At 47.8% G+C, this 18,055-nt stretch overlaps 1 protein-coding gene across 3 annotated transcripts in view; it reads right to left on the reverse strand.

Annotated features, from left to right (window-relative positions):
* Window positions 1–6,435, reverse strand: part of nwk (FCH and double SH3 domains nervous wreck) — a 126,826-nt gene extending 120,391 nt beyond the window's left edge. For all 3 annotated transcript variants that reach the window (XM_089567055.1, XM_089567057.1, XM_089567056.1), the window contains exons 1-2: window positions 6,097–6,435; window positions 5,357–5,454 (exon numbers count right to left, since the gene is read on the reverse strand). In XM_089567055.1, coding sequence (XP_089423181.1) covers window positions 5,357–5,454; window positions 6,097–6,117 — 119 coding nt within the window. In that variant the 5' untranslated portion in view covers window positions 6,118–6,435. The remainder of the gene's footprint in view (window positions 1–5,356; window positions 5,455–6,096) is intronic.
* Window positions 6,436–18,055: the final 11,620 nt, after the last annotated feature.

Consider the following 18,055-nt stretch of genomic DNA (forward strand, 5'->3'; position numbering starts at 1 on the left):
ATACGGGTCGTAGTTGTCATCATTGGTTAGACGCATGAAGAAGAGTAATCAATGAAGCAGGAATAATTTACCGCGACTAGAAAACAAAATAATAAACACAGCATCGTGCAAGTACCACAACCAAATGTTCTTCTTTACGGTCGTGTCTTCGCTCTTCGCAGTGTACAGCTGTAGGTGACTCGAATCGCCTGACTTGTACTATACATCGCACTCAAGGTACTCCGACATAAAAACTCTGCTTGGATAGTCAAGATCAAGGTCGCTGGCTAACCATCATGTCAAATGAAAAGATAGCTCACTCTGGACACCCAGCGAGTAAGGCGCTGGCTACTCTTAAGCTGCAAGCATGTATGGAAGCAAAGTTCTGTGAACACAGCAAGTAGCTTAACTGCAATGTTTCACGTCGCACTTTTTTCCTCATACTGAAAATTCGTTCGTTCACTCGGTTTTCGAAAGCGATTGATTGATTAAATGTCTCATGGGACGAACGACTTGTTACGTTACTCAAGGGTTATAGAAAAGGGTAAAGAAGGTTGGTCAATCACAGACTGCATTACGATGGCAGCCATAAATGAACATGAAGTATGAAAATATGCCCTCAGAAAGGAGGGCTGACGAGGCAAGGAAACAAGCAGTGCCAACATTTCAACCTTGAGTACTTACAGACGTATTGCTAGGGATAGCGGTTTAAAGGCGTAGCAGTCACTGGGACCATAATGTGCACCAAAGACAAGGCAAAATGGGGGACTTATGATTATTAACGCGAGTTTAAGACATGTCTGCTGATATATGGTGAGTATTGTTGCACAGAAACGTGTAACAAGAATAAAAAGCTGGAGGCTAAGAGTATACCCAAAAGGATACGGCCCAGCTTCATTCCCAACAACGCAAGAAGACACCCAGAGTCAAGACCATGTGAGCGCTTAAATTTCAGCGCAACATACAGAGCGCAATCTGGTCGTGCCATATAGGCAGCGCTGTATATCAATAAAAAAGCCGATATATTTTATCAAGAACATGGGCATCTGCTTTTTACAGCCATCCGCCAGCGAAAGCGGAACTCTAGTTTCCAGATAACTGTTGTACAGAGTCTTTCGTACGCCGTTAATGCCGTTAATAGTTCGTACCCCAGCATAACGCCGGAGAAACACCCAAACAACCTGCGCCCGAGGACAGCCAACGAAAACCAATGCCCAAGTATCGGTAACTATGTCATCCGCAGTTTGCCGTGAGAGCAAGCGGGTTGGGTTTTTGTAGTAGTGCTGTCTTATAATAAAAGAAAAAATTGCGAATTCCAGAGTGACTGCAAGTGTTGATGGCTGATGGCAAGGTGAAGCAGGAGTTTTTCAAATAATCAGTGTTGTTATCTTTCATTATAATCTATATTGCCAAAAGTAACAGAATCTGGTCTGCCTTGACATTGGAGTACTGATGTCACTACAAATAATGTGACTGCATCGTGGCTGGCGGGGCGTAGCGGCCGCTAGTGCGGAACGTCATCACTCTTTTCCTGAACGTCACATAAGCCGGCGCAACGTCAGCTTGTCCCTCAAGCTTCCGCGTCAAAGCATATCAAGACGCCACTTCGTAAACATGACAGGACGTTCAGCCTTCAGGGGCAAGTAAAGTAGGTTTCAGGCAATTCGTTTATTGATCCCGATTGATGGGACCAACATACACGCGACAAATGAACCGCTGTAACCCCTCTGCTTTAAAATAACATGCTAATATTCCATTAGCATGGTCAGCTTTACGAGGCAAAGGAGGTGAAAATGCAGAAGGTTGCTGCGTCCAGAGGCGACCGCTTACGCCATGATCTAGCATATAAACCTCAGCAGTGCTAACAAGAAGCCTATCGAGTGGCTTTAGGCATCTACAGTGTCCACCTGTGAAAAAGGAATAGATTTATTGGCAAACAAAGAATGTGCGTTAAGACAGCCGTGTTTCGCTCTCTATCTACTGAGGCTTTTAGAGTAAATACTACAGTTGTGAACTTTGCCAACTTACTATTAACATCGTGAGTCCGCACGCTGAAGTGTCGTCATTAACACAGCTGAGATTTCTACATTTGCAAGAAAGGATCTTGAGTTCCTGGAGACCAAGAACGAATTGGTGGCGGTGCATATTAGGGCGGCCTGTGTAGCAGAAAACTCTGCATTCATGGACAAAGTCTTCGATGGCGACAGAAATCACCGATTGATATGTCTCAAACAAGCGCACTAAATTTTGCTAGATTATTTGGTAAGCACTTCGTCTATCTATCGCGGCTCAATTATTCACCCAGTTACTTTAGCTAGTTTTGAGCGCACCATTTTGTGAATGAGACAAAACTATTGTTTTTTTTTTTCAGACTCGGAATACAACCAGTGAGATTCCCAACAAGACAGTGCTCCCAGTACACAAACGCTGTTTCATGCGCACGAAAAGCAGGCGTTAAAGGGCATCTTCAGTAAATGCAATAAAGGTAACGGAAATCTTGTTCCGCACATGAATCTATATAATTAAAAATAAACCGGGTTGTGAGGTGAAATTTGTTGCTCAAAACATATTCGTTTATGTTCAGCGAAGGAATAAAGAATTATTAAAGTTCGGCGTATCAGTCGAGTATTAATAGGCTCTATCTGTTGGACAGATTCATGTCTGGAAGACGGTAAGTGGACACTGTTCCACCCCTTTGGTGGAAGCTTCGAAGAAATTGCCAAACCAGCATAATTGAAACAAGACCGCCCAAGAAAAAATTTACACAAACCAGACGAGCACCATCTAAAAACGTGTGCAGTCACTGAAAATTAAAGAAACTGAGAAAAAAAAAACGAATTCTGCGAATCTTATGGAATTTTATTCTGCGAACGGCCTTGCGTGTTTAGAAGCCATTCTCTGTAATGGCAATGCGCGCTTGATTGCGCGTCACCTTTCTAGGTAAGAGAGACTGTGATCGTCCCGCTACGCAGTTCTTGGAAACTCGGCTTTCCATGCAAGTTCTCTTTTAAAATATGCAGATGAGCATAACGGGGCTTTTCAATGAATGCGAACGTGTGGATTATTTCTATGTCAGGAGCGAAGAAGGCCTCGCGTGGAGAGTTCAGCTTGCTTTAGGCTCCTGCAATCGAGACGGTCGCAAAGTACAGTGAAAATTGTGCAAGCGAGTAAAAATATTTTCGAAGGAAAAGCGAATGCATGAACGCGATGGAACGGTCGTAACGCCTAGTTGGCCATGCATGTTCTTGTCTTCGTCGTTAATTAACATCCACGAAATATAAATTTAAAGGAGTCAGGAGAAGGAAATGGACTTGACCGAAACACGTAATTCAGAGTCGTCATTCGGACTCTATAAATAATGGGCTGTTAAAGTAACATTGTGCGTTTCAAGGAAAAGGTAAATACGGGTATAGCAAGGCGTGGCCGAGAGTCAAGCTCGCGGGTGAGATTAGGACGAGATTTAGGAGATGAATTTGCAGCGAGTATAAACGAATGAGGTCAGTCCTGTTGCGACTGGTGAGGGACCTAAGTGGAGATCAATGAAATGGGCTTGGAAGTTAACCAACTGATGATAATTACACGAAGTATGGTCACGCAAAGAATTCTCACAGTGTAAACGAATACACGCCAGAACATCAGCAACGCTGCTGATGATTGTCAGTTTGTCAGGCACACCTAACGTGAAGTGCCCAATCTCCTTAACCACCAAGTCGAAACCACGGAGGACACAGTTAGGTCCTTACAGCTCGGCAGAACGTATTGCAGATTTCACCCATGGCATTCTTCTGCAATGTTTGAAACAGTCGTGGTCGTTTGTCAAAGCTGGCTGTGGTGGCTACAGCCGCGTCGAGACAGCAAAACGTCCCTTGAAAAAACATTCCACTGCAGTATATCTTCGTTGTAAGAGACTCACAGAAGCTGAATTTCGGATTAGTGGGTTTTCGCGTGTGAACGGAACAATACGGGCTATGAAGTACATGAAGGTGGAAGTCTTCGGCTTGATTTCGGACCTTGGGTTTCTGCGACGTGCACTATATTACGCAGCATATTGAAGCTTTTGCGTTTCACCCGACCGAAATGAAGCCGCTGTGGCTGGGACCAAACATTCGTTCTCATAAAGCGAACGCCATACGCACTAAGCTAGCGCGGCGGACAGCTCCAGAGGCGTCAATATATGGGTATGCGCTGTTAAGCCGAAGCCGTGTGTGACGCACATGTACGGGCAGTACATCGTTAAGATCGTAAGATACTTTGAATGAAGCCGAATTCTAGGCACCGAACGTAGTGATTGCGCAGAAAAAGCCTGGGCACGCCACCACTACATAATTGATCTTCAAGGACAGAAAAACGCGCATCAAGAACATGAAAGAAAAAAGAAGCATGCCTTCAAACAAGAATACATGCAAGTAACACGATTCGCTCCTATATTTGCTTTTGCTGCCCTGTACCAGGCCTCGTGAGTTTCGACAAAGTACCAGGAGGATTCCCGCAATGCCTAAAGTCTTCTAGCCGAGTGCAACATTTTCGACGAGTTGAGATTTTGAGCGACAACTTCGTTAGGTACAATTTGTGCCTCGTTTGGATGCTCCAATTAAAAGCCGGACCTTCCGGTACACCTTATGCTCGAACGTTATGAGAACATCCCGGTAATGAAATATTAAAATGGCAGGATTCTAGGAGCATACGCGACGTTGTTACATAACTAAAAGAAAACTGAGAACGGGTACAGCAACACGGGCTTTCTTAAGCGACAATGGCTAAGCGATATGAGTAAAAATGACGAAAGTTGCAGCACTTCGTACGAGCGCAGGAAAATTTGAGAAGCATTCTCACTCTCTGAATTGTGTTTCTACCTTTGCTAATCTGCTGAGGCGAACGACCTTGTTTGTGGTTGCAACTTATTTGTGCTCTTTCTTAAAAGTACCGCAGAAGAATTGCGTGCTGTGCTTTCTCTATTTCGCCTGCATAACCTTCTCACTTTTCAGATCGGCGTATCTCAAAAGAAAAATTCATGCCCACTGCACTGTTGCCCGCAACTTTCTATGTATACTGGCCGTTTTACAAGTGCGCTTCATCAGTATAAGTTACTATATCCGAAGTTATTAAGTTAAATTTGCTTTTGTGAACTGCGTTTTAACGCTGCAGGCAAGATGTTTGCAAAATCTAGTGATGCCATTGGACAGAAAAAGTTTCTAGTTGCCATTCTGAAAGCACTGCATTTGAGCAACGAAAGAAAATCCGTGCACTCAATTTATTGTTCAATAAGAGATCGGATGAAAGTAAAGCTAATACGCAGTTTGGCACCGCAAAATGTGCGTCCTTTCAAAAATCAAACGAATAGCCAACATGAAAGGAGGGCAGCTTGTTTTTCACTTACCGAAGGTCTTCGAGTAACTCCACATCTTGTTGATGTTTCGTTTGCAGCTTTGTAATCTGCTCATTGTGGATGTTCTTGAGCTGTGTGTGAGCCTTGACCTGAAAGTGGTGTGAAAAAACTTTTAACCGCGTGATTTTCTTCCAAAGCACTTCAAGATCAAGAATATCTGCATATTAAGCCATAGAGAGCTGAAAGAGTCATTGCGCGATTGGTGAACATGGTACCACGCTCTAAGGTCCATGACACTCCCAATGGATTCTTTCCTTAACCGAGAACATAGAGATTTATCTGCAAGTATAACCGCTCTACCCGAAAACCGACGAAGAATCAAAGGCGATGCACAGAGCGACAGGCGTGCACATTCCGTTTAACGACAAGAGTTTGCAGACAATCTGAGTAAACCTCTGCGTAGCAGCACTAATATTTCAGGTTCCCATGCAGCGAACAGTTTATTTCAAGCGAAGAGGGAAAAGGGGAGGCGAGGCCGAACCGCGCCTTGGGGCGATCGAAACTGCACCCCCTTTCACCCCGAATTTCGGGTTCACGAAAGGGACCGCAGTAGAAGTGCAGGCCAGCCAAGTTGGACGCCGTCTAAAGCCAAGCTCCGCGACTTCTACCGACGCACAAGCACGCACACGCACTCACATTGGGAATGAGGGGGGAAACAGGCCACTCTACACCCGAGGGAAAACGGGACAAGCTACGACGGGAGTCTGAAGCGACTGGGCAAGGCTCTCCACCTTTCGCGGAGGAGGTTGCATCTCAGAAGTTGCACCGGGGTAACACGGCGTGCGAAGCCCACTTCACCACGGCGGCTGCCGCGAAAGTTGGCCGCGTTCTGCGTCCTCAGCCGGATCCGGGCACCGCGCCGCCGAAGCGCATTCGCTGCCCCGATGCGCCCCCGGAGCTTGGTGGGATACCGGCGTGCTGGGCTAGAACGCTGCCGCGGCGGGGTTCCCGACGGTGGGCGCCATTTGCGCGCTGCTCCTGCTGCTTTCGCGGCCTGCTGCTGCGAGGGCGGTTCACCACGGAGGAGGAGGGACGGCGAGCGAGGGCGCAGAGCACCTCCCCATTGGCGCTGCGGTGCGCCCAGCGCGCGACGCTTCGCCGGCGCTTCGCGGCCCAAGTTGCAGGGGGCGCTTCGCACCCGTGCGGATGGCGCCCCCTGGATATGGCTTGCGAGACCGCAACAAGATCCATCGGGAACGGCGCGAAAGTGAAACGTGCACGTCAAAACTTCCCAGTGTTTCGGGCAGGTGTGGTATATTGATCCAGGAATCCTTGGTATACACTCATCATTAGAACAGCAACCGTGCCTGTACAGGATGTGAAAATTAGACTAAGAAGTACAGCTGGCTGTATATGTGCACGAACGCCGTTTTCGCACACAGGATATGCGACCAGGCAGGCACAAAGTGAGAAAATGCCGTCAACCTTTTATCACCTAAAATCAGTAAATAAACGCTTCAGCATTACAGCATGCGTTCATGTTTATACTGGAAACTTATAGTCATTCACATCCCTGTCTATAAAGTCATACTCCATTTTGGTCTAATTTTTAACGAGTACGAGTTCCGAAATGTTGCCTCCGAAGTTTAACTCAACCCACGTAATTGCGCATGCAAGGCAGCTGAGCGTCTACGCGAAACTTCTTAGTATGGCGCAGCTTTTGCGCGAGGCATTTCTTCCATTTTAATAGCTGAAAGTAAAACTTAATCTCTTATCAGCCTCGCTTCTCACTCCACGCCGACGGCTGGCGAAACTTCATCCAAACGGCTGCGTCGTGCCGGGAGGTGTTTTGCGCCCATCACCATCACCTTGTATGCATAATCACGCGGACTGAGCTGGAATTTTAGCCCATGACACTTTGAAGACAAATATCTCGAAAAACGCGCGTGTTAGAATTGTGCCAAATGAAGTCGCCTCGTACTGCAACTGCCTCTAAGGTCTTAATATACATACACGCTAGCTACAGTTGCAGAACAGCCGTTGATTTTAGTTAATTCCGAGGTTGACGAGAAATATTGTATTCTCACTTTGTCTCCGTGGTTGCAAGACGTGCGTGTGAAATCACATTTCATGTACTGTTACGTTTGTTACAAAAAAAAAAATAGAAAATGTAATTTTGAACGCCCTGTATGTCTGCGGAAACTCTATATAGTCCTAGGCGCCGTCAGCCTTTTGTGCTAGATGATCAGGTTATTGGAAGCAGCCACGAAAAGGAAAAAAGAAAGAAGTCTTTTGTTTACTAGATCTTCCATTCAAAGCCGTATTGCAATTTGCATGAACAGCATGACGCCCCGTTTATACCTCTGCTGGTACATTTCAACGACCCCTGAGATAATTAAAAAAAAACGCTACAATGAGTAGAAAAGCCCACTCGAGTATCTCCAGTAGAAGCTCATGCTCACGAAGCGGTAGAGCGGCATGGTTACGCACTACTGTCATCTTTGTGCTAAGACGCGGGTTCGATCCCGGCCGCGGCGGTTGCATTTCTTTGGAGGAGAAATTCGAGGCCCGTGTACTGTGCGATGTCAGTGCACGTTAAAGAACCCCACGTGGTCGAAATTTCCGGAGCCCTCCACTACGGCGTCTCTCATAGCCTTAGTCGCTTTGGGACGTTAAATCCCATAAAACCAACCAACCAACCAACCATCTTTGTGCTTCTCAGCAGCCTACAATTCATTAAATAAAATGTCTTCATAACTATGATTCTGCCGGTGCTCCGTTTCACTAGCGTGTATTCATGCAACGCTCATAATGTAAGTGAAATCTGGAGCGAAAGATTTATTTAGCCTGTAATTACAGAGCGCTAAAAGCCATAAACTGGGTGTACCAGAATAAACTAATATGTGCTGACTAATACAAATCTTATTGACTAATAGCTAAAGAAATATAATGCTCAATCATGGCAAGGCGCCTACAAGGTACGTTCCGTTCAATACTACATATCCACCAATAAAAAATCTACGCTTCGAGTCTTGCTGTTTAATGCAGAAGGTTGTCCGGAGGTCGTACGTCGAATCAAAGCGCACAAGCTGCAGCACAGAACGCCTTCTCCAAGTTTGATGAAGGCTGACCGAAGGAAACCGCGTTATTCTCAGAACTAGGTTTTTGCCAGTTCAATTAGTAGCGTGTCTCCGGTTCTGAACGTCCTGGGCAGATCACTGTGGTCTAGCTGGACCATGACAGAAAAGAATCCCAGACACGGCGTCCCAGGATAGGAGAAGACGCCCCTAAATCCGAACATGTCTTCTGAGTTGTAGCGCTTATAGTGGAAGTCCTTCCTCGACTTCATGTCGTGAACCCTGAGCGTGTAACCCTGGTCACGCTTGGGTTTAGCGGAAATAAGAATCTCGACGTACAGACAGATTGAAGACGGTAACGGGTCGATTACCAAGCGTATAAGACCCTTAGAGGCAACGTCAACAATGGGACCACTGAAGACCCTGAAGTCTCTGAAGCACGACTTTCCGGAGCTCAGTTTAAGACACCTGTCCAGCTCCCAGCGAAAGGCGCGGCCGTAGTCTAGGTAGTGGCAGCCGTTACCCAGTTTGTGTCTGAGGTACGCCAGGGTGGTCTGTTCCAAGAACGCCTCTTTACGTTTGCACAACTTGTACCAGTCCATGATGTCGTTCACTCGCTCCTTGTACGTCTCAAGGTCTGAGTCACTCACTTTCCCTGCCACAGACTGGCTGGGCAGAGAGGCAGTCCTCCGGTTCTGCGGAGCTCCGTAGATCCCGGCCGGCGCATATCCTACTGTCGGCATCCGCGTAAAAGCTAGGGTTTTCCCAGGAGTCGCGTCGTTATTGAGCATGATTTCACCGGCGGGAGCACTTTGCACCACAATATTCACTTCCTCTTCCACTTTTGCGCTCTTTTTCGCCCCGTTGTTTCCTGACGACTTTGAAGAATCATCTGGCTGGCCATTGCTCGGGCTCTCGTCATTGCTTGAATCGCTTGAGTTGCTGGAGTGATCTGCGAAGGCATCCACATCCAGCTTAACGGCAGTGGTTGATTGCCCACCGGGGTCACAGTACATGCGCATAGTTTGTTGTGGCTGCTGGACCTGAGTCTGCATGATTAATGGCTGCTGCGGTACCTGCCCGAGTAGGTTTTGCCTCGAGCGAGCCTGCTCGTACTGCAGCTCTTTCATGGTCCCGCGCATCCTAGCGTTCTCTTTCTTTAGATTTCTGTGTTCCTCTCTCAATCTTTCATTGTCGACCTCGAGTGCCGCCACTTTGTCATAGAGCCTGGTAAGCTCCGTAACCAGAGTTCCCATTTGAACCGAAGTTTCCGCATCCCTTTTCTGCGGCTTCTTCGCACTGGGAGACCTGTTCCGAATAGGGCGGACATCAATTGCTGAAGCTATCACTCTTCTTGAGAGGTTTTCCGCAGGCTCGCAGTAACGTGCAGGTTCACTTTGGCTTTTTGCGTATTCCACAGTTTCCTTTCGGTGCCTGCCATCGTCGGCCTCGTTACGGATTTCTCTTATTACTATGGAGCTCTCCATACTTCTTCCACCGTCTCGCGCTCGGATCGATCCAAACATGCCGCCGTCTGGGCTTCCCCTTGGAGAGCCCATCTGAAGAACGGCCACGAAAGCTCGTCTCGGTGGCGCTTCCGTGCCGCCGTAAAGATTCTGCTGTCCTGCAGCCTGTCTCATAGCATCGAAGAGGGAAACCTGTGGGAACTCGTTCTGGTAAGGTTCCTGATAACCGGCCGGAGGCTGATTGAAGGCTTGCGCCAACGGATCAAAGTCAGCATAGGGCTGAGGCATTCCCTGGACTTGCCAAGGGTCTGGTGGTTGGAATGTCTGCTGCGCTTGCTGAAATCCTAGAAATTGTCCCTGGTATCCGCCGCCATATTGCTGCTGCTGTTCTTGGAATGGTTGAAACAGTGCTTCCGGAGGCCGAGCACGGGCAATGTCTTCTACTTTCCCTTGCAGCCGCTCGAAATTACTTTCCAGGTACTTTAATCTTTGATCCATTTTCTGCTGCTTGGCGCTCAGTTTCCGTAGTTTTTCATAAACTTCCTGGTCCGGTTTATCTTCTCGTTCAGTGACTTTTCTGGCGGCCCCTTCCCTTTGAAATACATCGCCGACGTTGGCTGTCAAGTTGACGTTTTCCAACCGGGTGGTACGTCGCCTGCTGAAGCGCTTATAAAACTCCGGCGGCTTCCTGCCCGTGGTCCTGTGACGAAGTTCGCTGTACATGGCGACGCGCTCCAGCCGCTCCGGGCACCGGCACAGGAGCTCGCACCCGAAGCACACGATGCACACACCGTGATCCCCGTCCTCGTCGCACATGCTAATGCATAGTTGGCAGTGGATCAGCTCCCGCGAGGTCTTCACCATGCAGTCGATGCAGATGACGTGTTCGCAGTGCACGGCTTTCCAGCCATCGAAGATGACCCGCGTGCAGCAGTTGCATCGCAGCGTTATCGCAGTCACTTGCTGCTCACGTGGCGCTAGCGTCGGTTGCCGCACTGGTTCCGGTCTCTGAGGCGCCCCTAGTCGTTCCTGTATTCTTGATGCTAGCACTTTGTTGGCGCTGGCTCGAAACGACTGCAAGGCCGGCTCTTCCGTACCGGGCACGCTCTTGCTCGTCCTCCTGGCTTCGCTGTTCACACTGCTGCTACGGCCTCTCTGCTGGAGCTTGGCTTCAGGTGGGCGACTCATGGTGCGAAGAATTTTGCGTGAGTCGTAACCTTGACGAAGTGGTATTCGAGGTTAGCAATTACGAATCCAGTTAGAAGCACCCAAGAGCGCCATGTTTTCGGGGCAGTGCTGTGATGTCGATGCCGACTGGGTGGAGCTGAAAGAGTCCAATGGTAGCTGGAAACGAAGACATTATTTGCCAAAACTTATTCCAGAAATTTGGATGTGAAGAAGTGCAAAATAATTGTGCTATTGGTATTTTGATGGTAATGGGCCAGACAGCAACCTATTTCTTGAGACGACGAGGAAGATGGTAATGTCTGACAGTGTTCTGCAGACGTACTGCAAACCCTGGCCAATACCCGCTTCTATGTCTGAAGAGGCAAACAACCACCACAGCATGCTTCCGCACTACAGTGACTCTGGCATAAAAATGCTATCCTTTCTCAATAATAACAAGGAGGAAGAAACTTACGACGAAGAAATCCCAAACTTTTGATGCACCAAACGAAAGTTAATCAAGTCATTTTCTTTTTCTCTTCCTTTGAGACTCGCGTAGCCACCTTTTTTTTACCTCTTTATTTTCTGCATTTAACAGGCCAAAACCTTGCGGCAGACCTTCATTATTTAAGATAAAGAAAAAAGACAATAGCAATTAAGACAGCATATAGGTGGGCCTAAAGAAAACAGAAGTAAAATTAAAAGAGAAAAAAAATCTACGGAGAATATGTACTGCACTCTAATCAGTGCGAAAACGCAGACTTCTACGTAGAAGACGACGATGCGCGAGTGCCACGGGACACAGCGCTCGCTCTAGGGCAGCTGAGAACAAACAACGGAACAGACAGCGGACGACTTTTCTCGGCGCTGACACCAATCGGATTAGTGCTTACGCCCTAAAATGTGCTCTGCAATCGTCTGTAAACAAAACTATTTATACGTGATGGTGGTGGTGTAAATGTACAGGCGGGATTAGCCTTACAGTGGCCTGTGGGCAATTGTTTCGCCTGAGACACTGACTTAAATTATTGCGTTTCCACCACTGTTCCATAAGGTCAGTGTCCTCTCTCTGCATCAAGCAGCAGATAGAACCATGTGTAGTCGACATTTCTCATATCTTCCGAAACAGCAAATAACAATAACGTCATTTCTCGCCGGTGAAACGTCCAGGTTCATAACTACTACGCTGTTTGAATCCCAGTACTTGCATTTTAGAATTGATATGCCTGCAACAGATTACATTCCTCGTCTCTGACGACCTCGACTCTGTCCACATAGCTGCCCTCGATTCTCCTGCTACTGCCCTAAGGCACTTTCCTGTTTTTTCGCGCTGTATCGATGCTAACCTTTCGCCAGCCCAACGCGATCAACTCATCGAATTACTTCAGCGTTTCCTTCAGTCCTTCGACTTCCCGCACACATCACTGAGCCGCACGTCCTTCGTCACTCATTGCATCGGCACCGGCACGCATGCCCCTTTGCTCCAGCGCCCGTATCGCGTGTCGTCCACTGAATGTGACGTCATTACCAAAGAAGTGGATGACATGCTCCAGCGTGACGTCATCCAGCCTTCCGACAGCCCATGGGCCCCCCCGTTGTTCTCTTGCGGAAGAAGGATGGATCCGTCCGCTTTTGCGTTGATTACCGTCGACTGAACAAGATTACGCGAAAGGATGTGCACCCCCTTCCCCGCATTGACGGTGCCCTCGGCTGCCTGCAACGCGCGGAATTCTTTTCCTCAGTCGTCCGCGCTCCGGATACTGGCAGGTGCCTATGTCAGCTGCTGACCGGCAGAAAACGGCTTTTGTCGCGCCCGAAGGCCTATACAAATTTAACGTCATGCCGCTCGGCTCGCGCAATGCGCCGGCCACATTCCAGCGCATGATGGACACAGTTCTCAGCGGATTCAAGTAGCAAACGTGACGGTGTTACCTCGACGACGTCGTCGTCTTTTTTAAAGACTTTTCGCCCTCCTACTACACTGCTACTACTACACCGTGGTTGCATTTTAGATTGGGATGGCTGCAACAGACCTGAGGACCATCAAAAGGTAACAATAATACGCGATTCCTTGCGGATGTGCTATGTCAGCTCTAATCGATACGTTCGAGACGCTGCTGCATCTCGGCTGCCAGATGATTCCGCGCTTAGAAAAATAAATGAAAACAGATAAAGAAAACACAGGAGCAAGCACGCCACCCGGCGCACACGTGTTGGCCGCGTAACAGAAAAACAAGTGTAGGCGGCGCGTACTGCGGTCACCCCGGAAGGTCTCCGCACCCGTGCCGTCAGCCTTGGCCGAGTCGCTTAAAGGGGCGGTCCTGGCCTTCCTTCCAACTGAGCTGCTGCTTGTTGCGCAATAGGCGTAAGCTAGCGTGTTTTCACGCTCAGAGTGGGCAAACAAACGCCGACCTACATTTTTATTTTCCTTGTAAGCGGTACTGCGTAATTGGTTGCGTCTTTCGGGCCGAGACGGCTCCCACGGACGAGCGTCCAGAGAGGGCTATTGTTTTCAGGAGAAAGAGCGCTTTCACCTGGCGGTAACTACCATGTTCCCATGGTAGTTTGTATTCTATTCACGGCGTATACCTATAGGGTACGCAAAGCGTGATGGCGCGGGATGATGGCAAGCAAGGAAGTGTAGAAATGAAAAATGGTGCTAGAGCCAAAGTCCGGTACGAACGTCATCATTCGGGGGCCTGTTTTCTTAAGGGTGAAGGCTTACTTGTCTCCTTCAATAAACGCTAGCGCTGGTTTGGGGCATCATGGCTCTTTTTAACCTCTAACCCAACGAATAACTATTCGTGGTACTGGGACTTGGTTTCGGCGGCTAGGCACAAAGAATGAACTACGCGATGATCTAGGCAGTAGAGTATGCAAAGACCGCAACTTGTACGTACCTGATCAGATTTTTCATACTTTTTTCCTTTTTTTTTAATTCACAACAGCACCACATAAGAGGGGTGTGTATGTTTTGTTCTGCACACTTGAGGGAGGTAACGGAGTGACGCTCCAGTGCCGACCGACATGTCCACTCAACACTTGCCAGATCAATGTCTCCCTGAGTTGTCATGAATTTTAGCTACAGCGGACGGTCTGACGCCGTTCAAAGCATCAACGAGTGCATTCCGTTGCCAGTCTAAAGCAGATCCTGGTTGTTTGAAGGAAATACTGCCAGCGATCTGCTCTATAAGTGGGTCATTTTGATTATCCGGTTGATTGTAAAGGGCTTCTATTTTGAACACTTCTAAGGAGGGAGGAGAATCGCTACGCTTCACCTGCGTGAGTGCGCTCCGTGAGTGACCAACGGTCTTTACGAGCAGACAAGGGTAAGGAATTGAGGAGATCGTTATGCCGCAAGTATACAAAGGAAGCCAGGAGTCATCAAAACTAAGAAGAGCATTTTTCATTTTAGTTTATGGTGTTGATGAACGGCAAATTGATAGGGTAATCATTATCGGCTGAAAGGTAATTGATCAGAAAGTAGAAGAAATAACAGCCACATACCGCCGGTGGGATTCGAACCCACGACTTCCGAATTTCAAGTTGCTTTCTTTTTCTACTTTTTGATAAACTATCTCTCGAACATGAAAAGACAGCAGTATTTACTTGCCGTTGGTCAACAGTAAAAATTTTAAAAATTATTATTATAGAAACAATCCTCAATGCTTTCCTAGGTTTCGTTGACTGCTGGCTTCTTTAATAGATGCCCCTCATTTCCTTGCCCTTGCCAGATGTATGGCTTAACGAGTGTCTCGGTTCTGGCAGTCTTGATGCCATAGGTAGCATAAGAGGATTCTCGCGCAGTTTCCGCCGTTGCTGTTCGATCAGGTTCTATGAGACACTCGCGCTAAGAGGGGGCGTACTTCTCCCACCGTTATGGACGAGGGTAGCGCTCGTGGATACTCTCAAGGTTACAGTACGCGCAGCATAAATAACCCCGAAAGTGGAAGATTGGGTAGCCGTTGGCTTAGCTCAGCTGGTAGAGAAACGGACGCGAAATTCGGAGGTCATGGGTTCGGATCCCAACGGTCCATGGAATGAGCTTGTTTTAGTGCAGTAGAACCACTACTCGCTTTCTCAGAAAAACCCGATGTCTGAAGGCTAAACACACACACGAACACACACAAATACACGCACGTACACACTGGTCACAGTGAGAGGTGGCAGTTAAATTACAGATTGGTCGCGAGAAGTTGCTCCGCGAACAGCAACCTGGGTCTCACAAACCCCAGCGATGCCAACACATGCCATTAAAGGTCAGTGGCCCGTCGCTTAACTGCTGCACCACTGCGCCAGGAGTGATATGAGGACTCTGACACATCTATATATACACTGTAAAGTAGAAAATGAAAAATTCCGTATATATGGACCAATTAGCGCCATCGCGTCATGCCATTAAGACGGAACTCAAGCCTGATTTTGCCGTTCTTTGTCTCAAGCCTGCCTGACCTTTAACCGAGCCTTTAACCGAAACCGAGGAGAAAACCAAAGTGCTAGTGCACCTAATTCGCATTTGGGCTAACTGCGCTAAATCGTCAGTCATTTTTTTTTCTTTATTGCGAAAGCACTGTTGGCTTCATAACACGGAAAATCCGGTGTGTGGTAAGGCGTCCGGAGTAAGTCACATGATGCGGAAAATAAAGGGATATAAAAGAGGCTTTGAATGAGGGTGACCTCGGCCATCCTGCAGCAACAAAATAAATACTTAGTAAGGCTGAGATCTGGGCGAGTTGGTATGCATTCATACTGGTGAACAGCGCAAAAAAGGCGGGACAACGACAAGACAAGCGCTGACTATCAACTGGGTTTATTGAAGGACGGAAGGGTAAATATAAAAAAACATAACACAAAGAAGTAAGAAGATAGTGTGAAAAGGGCCGTGAAAATCAAAACCTATGTCACATGTGAAGTGATGTAAGCTAATTCATTGTTGCTAAGTGCCACGGAAGGACTGCTGATGCATTCGTCACCTTGCCTGTGGATGTGATGCGCTTCCATTATTTCGCGCGTGAGCTTATCTTTATGGCGGAACAGAACTTCGGTTCTCTTGTACTCCGGTGCGCACTTGCACTTTTTGCAGCGGAACTTTGTGCGCGGAATCCCGCCGTCTTGTTCCGATTTCCTTTCTTGCTCCCTTTCATGATGGCATTTGCACTTTTCACAATGAGCGGCAACGTGGCTAAGAGGGTCACTTTTCCTTGTGTTTTCATGCTCCATGAGCCTTTTGTTTACGCATCTGCCGGTCTGCCCGACGTAAACAAGAGAACCGAAGTTCTGTTCCGCCATAAAGATAAGCTCACGCGCGAAATAATGGAAGCGCATCACATCCACAGGCAAGGTGACGAATGCATCAGCAGTCCTTCCGTGGCACTTAGCAACAATGAATTAGCTTACATCACTTCACATGTGACATAGGTTTTCATTTTCACGGCCCTTTTCACACTATCTTCTTACTTCTTTGTGTTATGTTTTTGTATATATACCCTTCCGTCCTTCAATAAACCCAGTTGATAGTCAGCGCTTGTCTTGTCGTTGTCCCGCCTTTTTTGCGCTGTTCACCAGTTTGAAAAATAAATACTGCCGCGACTGAGTTTCGAACCCATGGTGGCGCTAATAGATGAGCTTCGCTGGCATCTGCACAAGAGCGGTATGCTATCGCTGCAGTTTTTTTTCTTTATTGCATGGAAGTACAGCCACCCAGATAGGCTTCAATTCGGACTTAAGGAGGTCGCATCACGCAACCCGTCATACACAATCACACCAGCATCCAGCTCTCACTTTGCCTGCACATCAAAATTCCGGGAGACACACACATGCGTCGAGGAGAGGGAAGCAGGCAGGAGGTCGATCTTGCGCAGCATATATATACCCCCCGCACCATACCACACTGCTCTCTGAACAAAGACTTCGATGAACGTGGCGGCCCTGCGTGACGATCTGCCATGCGGCTCTTCCGCAGACTAAACAGTCCTATGAACACTAAAATATCACATGGAACACAGTCTGGTTGTCGTTGTTGCCTCTGAAGTGATGGTGCTGTGCATTGCACGTCGTCGTCTTCATCAACCTCCATCTGTGCGCAAGTCACGAAAGGAAAGGAAACGCACTTTCAATCGCGCTTTCAGGTACGTGGCGTTAGTGTCTACTTGCAGCAGCCTGCTTTCGCACAATATTTTGCGGTTAGCAACCCTATACCGCCAGAAATTTTTTATTCACTTTCAAATCAATAATATTGCAGCCATAAAATTAGTAAACTGCTAATTTTCCACTGATAAACATCACAAATAAAAAAAGTATTTATGATAAAGACATTTCTCAATGCTTTCCTAGGTTTCGATGACTGTTGGCTGCCTTCATAACGCGCTTTTCGATCGACTTCGTGTCGCTTTACAATGAACGGATGCTGAATACTGACTCTGGCATTGGCTGTCACTGCTTGCCATACCTCGCTTGCTGCTGGCTGACAGCCCGGCCCCATCAAATAATAGATTATCTGCAAATCTTGCGTAAGCTGTTTTGCTCCTCAATCACATCCCCACCAGCCGATGTCAAAGGAGGGTGTGTAAGAAAGTGATTACCAACAAGGGCGCTGCAATCAATGCTCGCGTTGCGCGCTGAAAATATGATGTTGCCTACGATAGCAACGAAGTTGTTGGCATATTATTTACATGGTACGGAGGAACTCGGAAGAGGCCATTAGTTCCGCAAGACGCATGACCCGCGACTCTGCTATTTTCCTCGTCAACGATGACAGTTTACATCCTAGAGTTGATCCCTAAGCATCCAGGGCGGAACCCTAAAATTCTTTTCGGGCTCCTCTGGAGGGCAGAGTTGGGTGGGGTAAGTGTAGATGGCGCTAGTAGACGGAGAAGGCGGGTGGCTGGTTGGTGGATCGAGGGTGGCGGCAGGTGTATCGGCAGCCTCCTAACTGTGTGTGCGTGTGTGTGGCGGGGGGGGGGGGGGGGGGGGGAGGTGCTACGGGGAGGTGGCTTGTGGGTGATGGTCTTTCTGGAGTTTGGAAGTTTCACTCATCAATG

Source organism: Amblyomma mixtum, chromosome 1, assembly GCF_055824585.1.
Source record: "Amblyomma mixtum isolate Tamu chromosome 1, ASM5582458v1, whole genome shotgun sequence".
NCBI lineage: Eukaryota > Metazoa > Arthropoda > Arachnida > Ixodida > Ixodidae > Amblyomma > Amblyomma mixtum.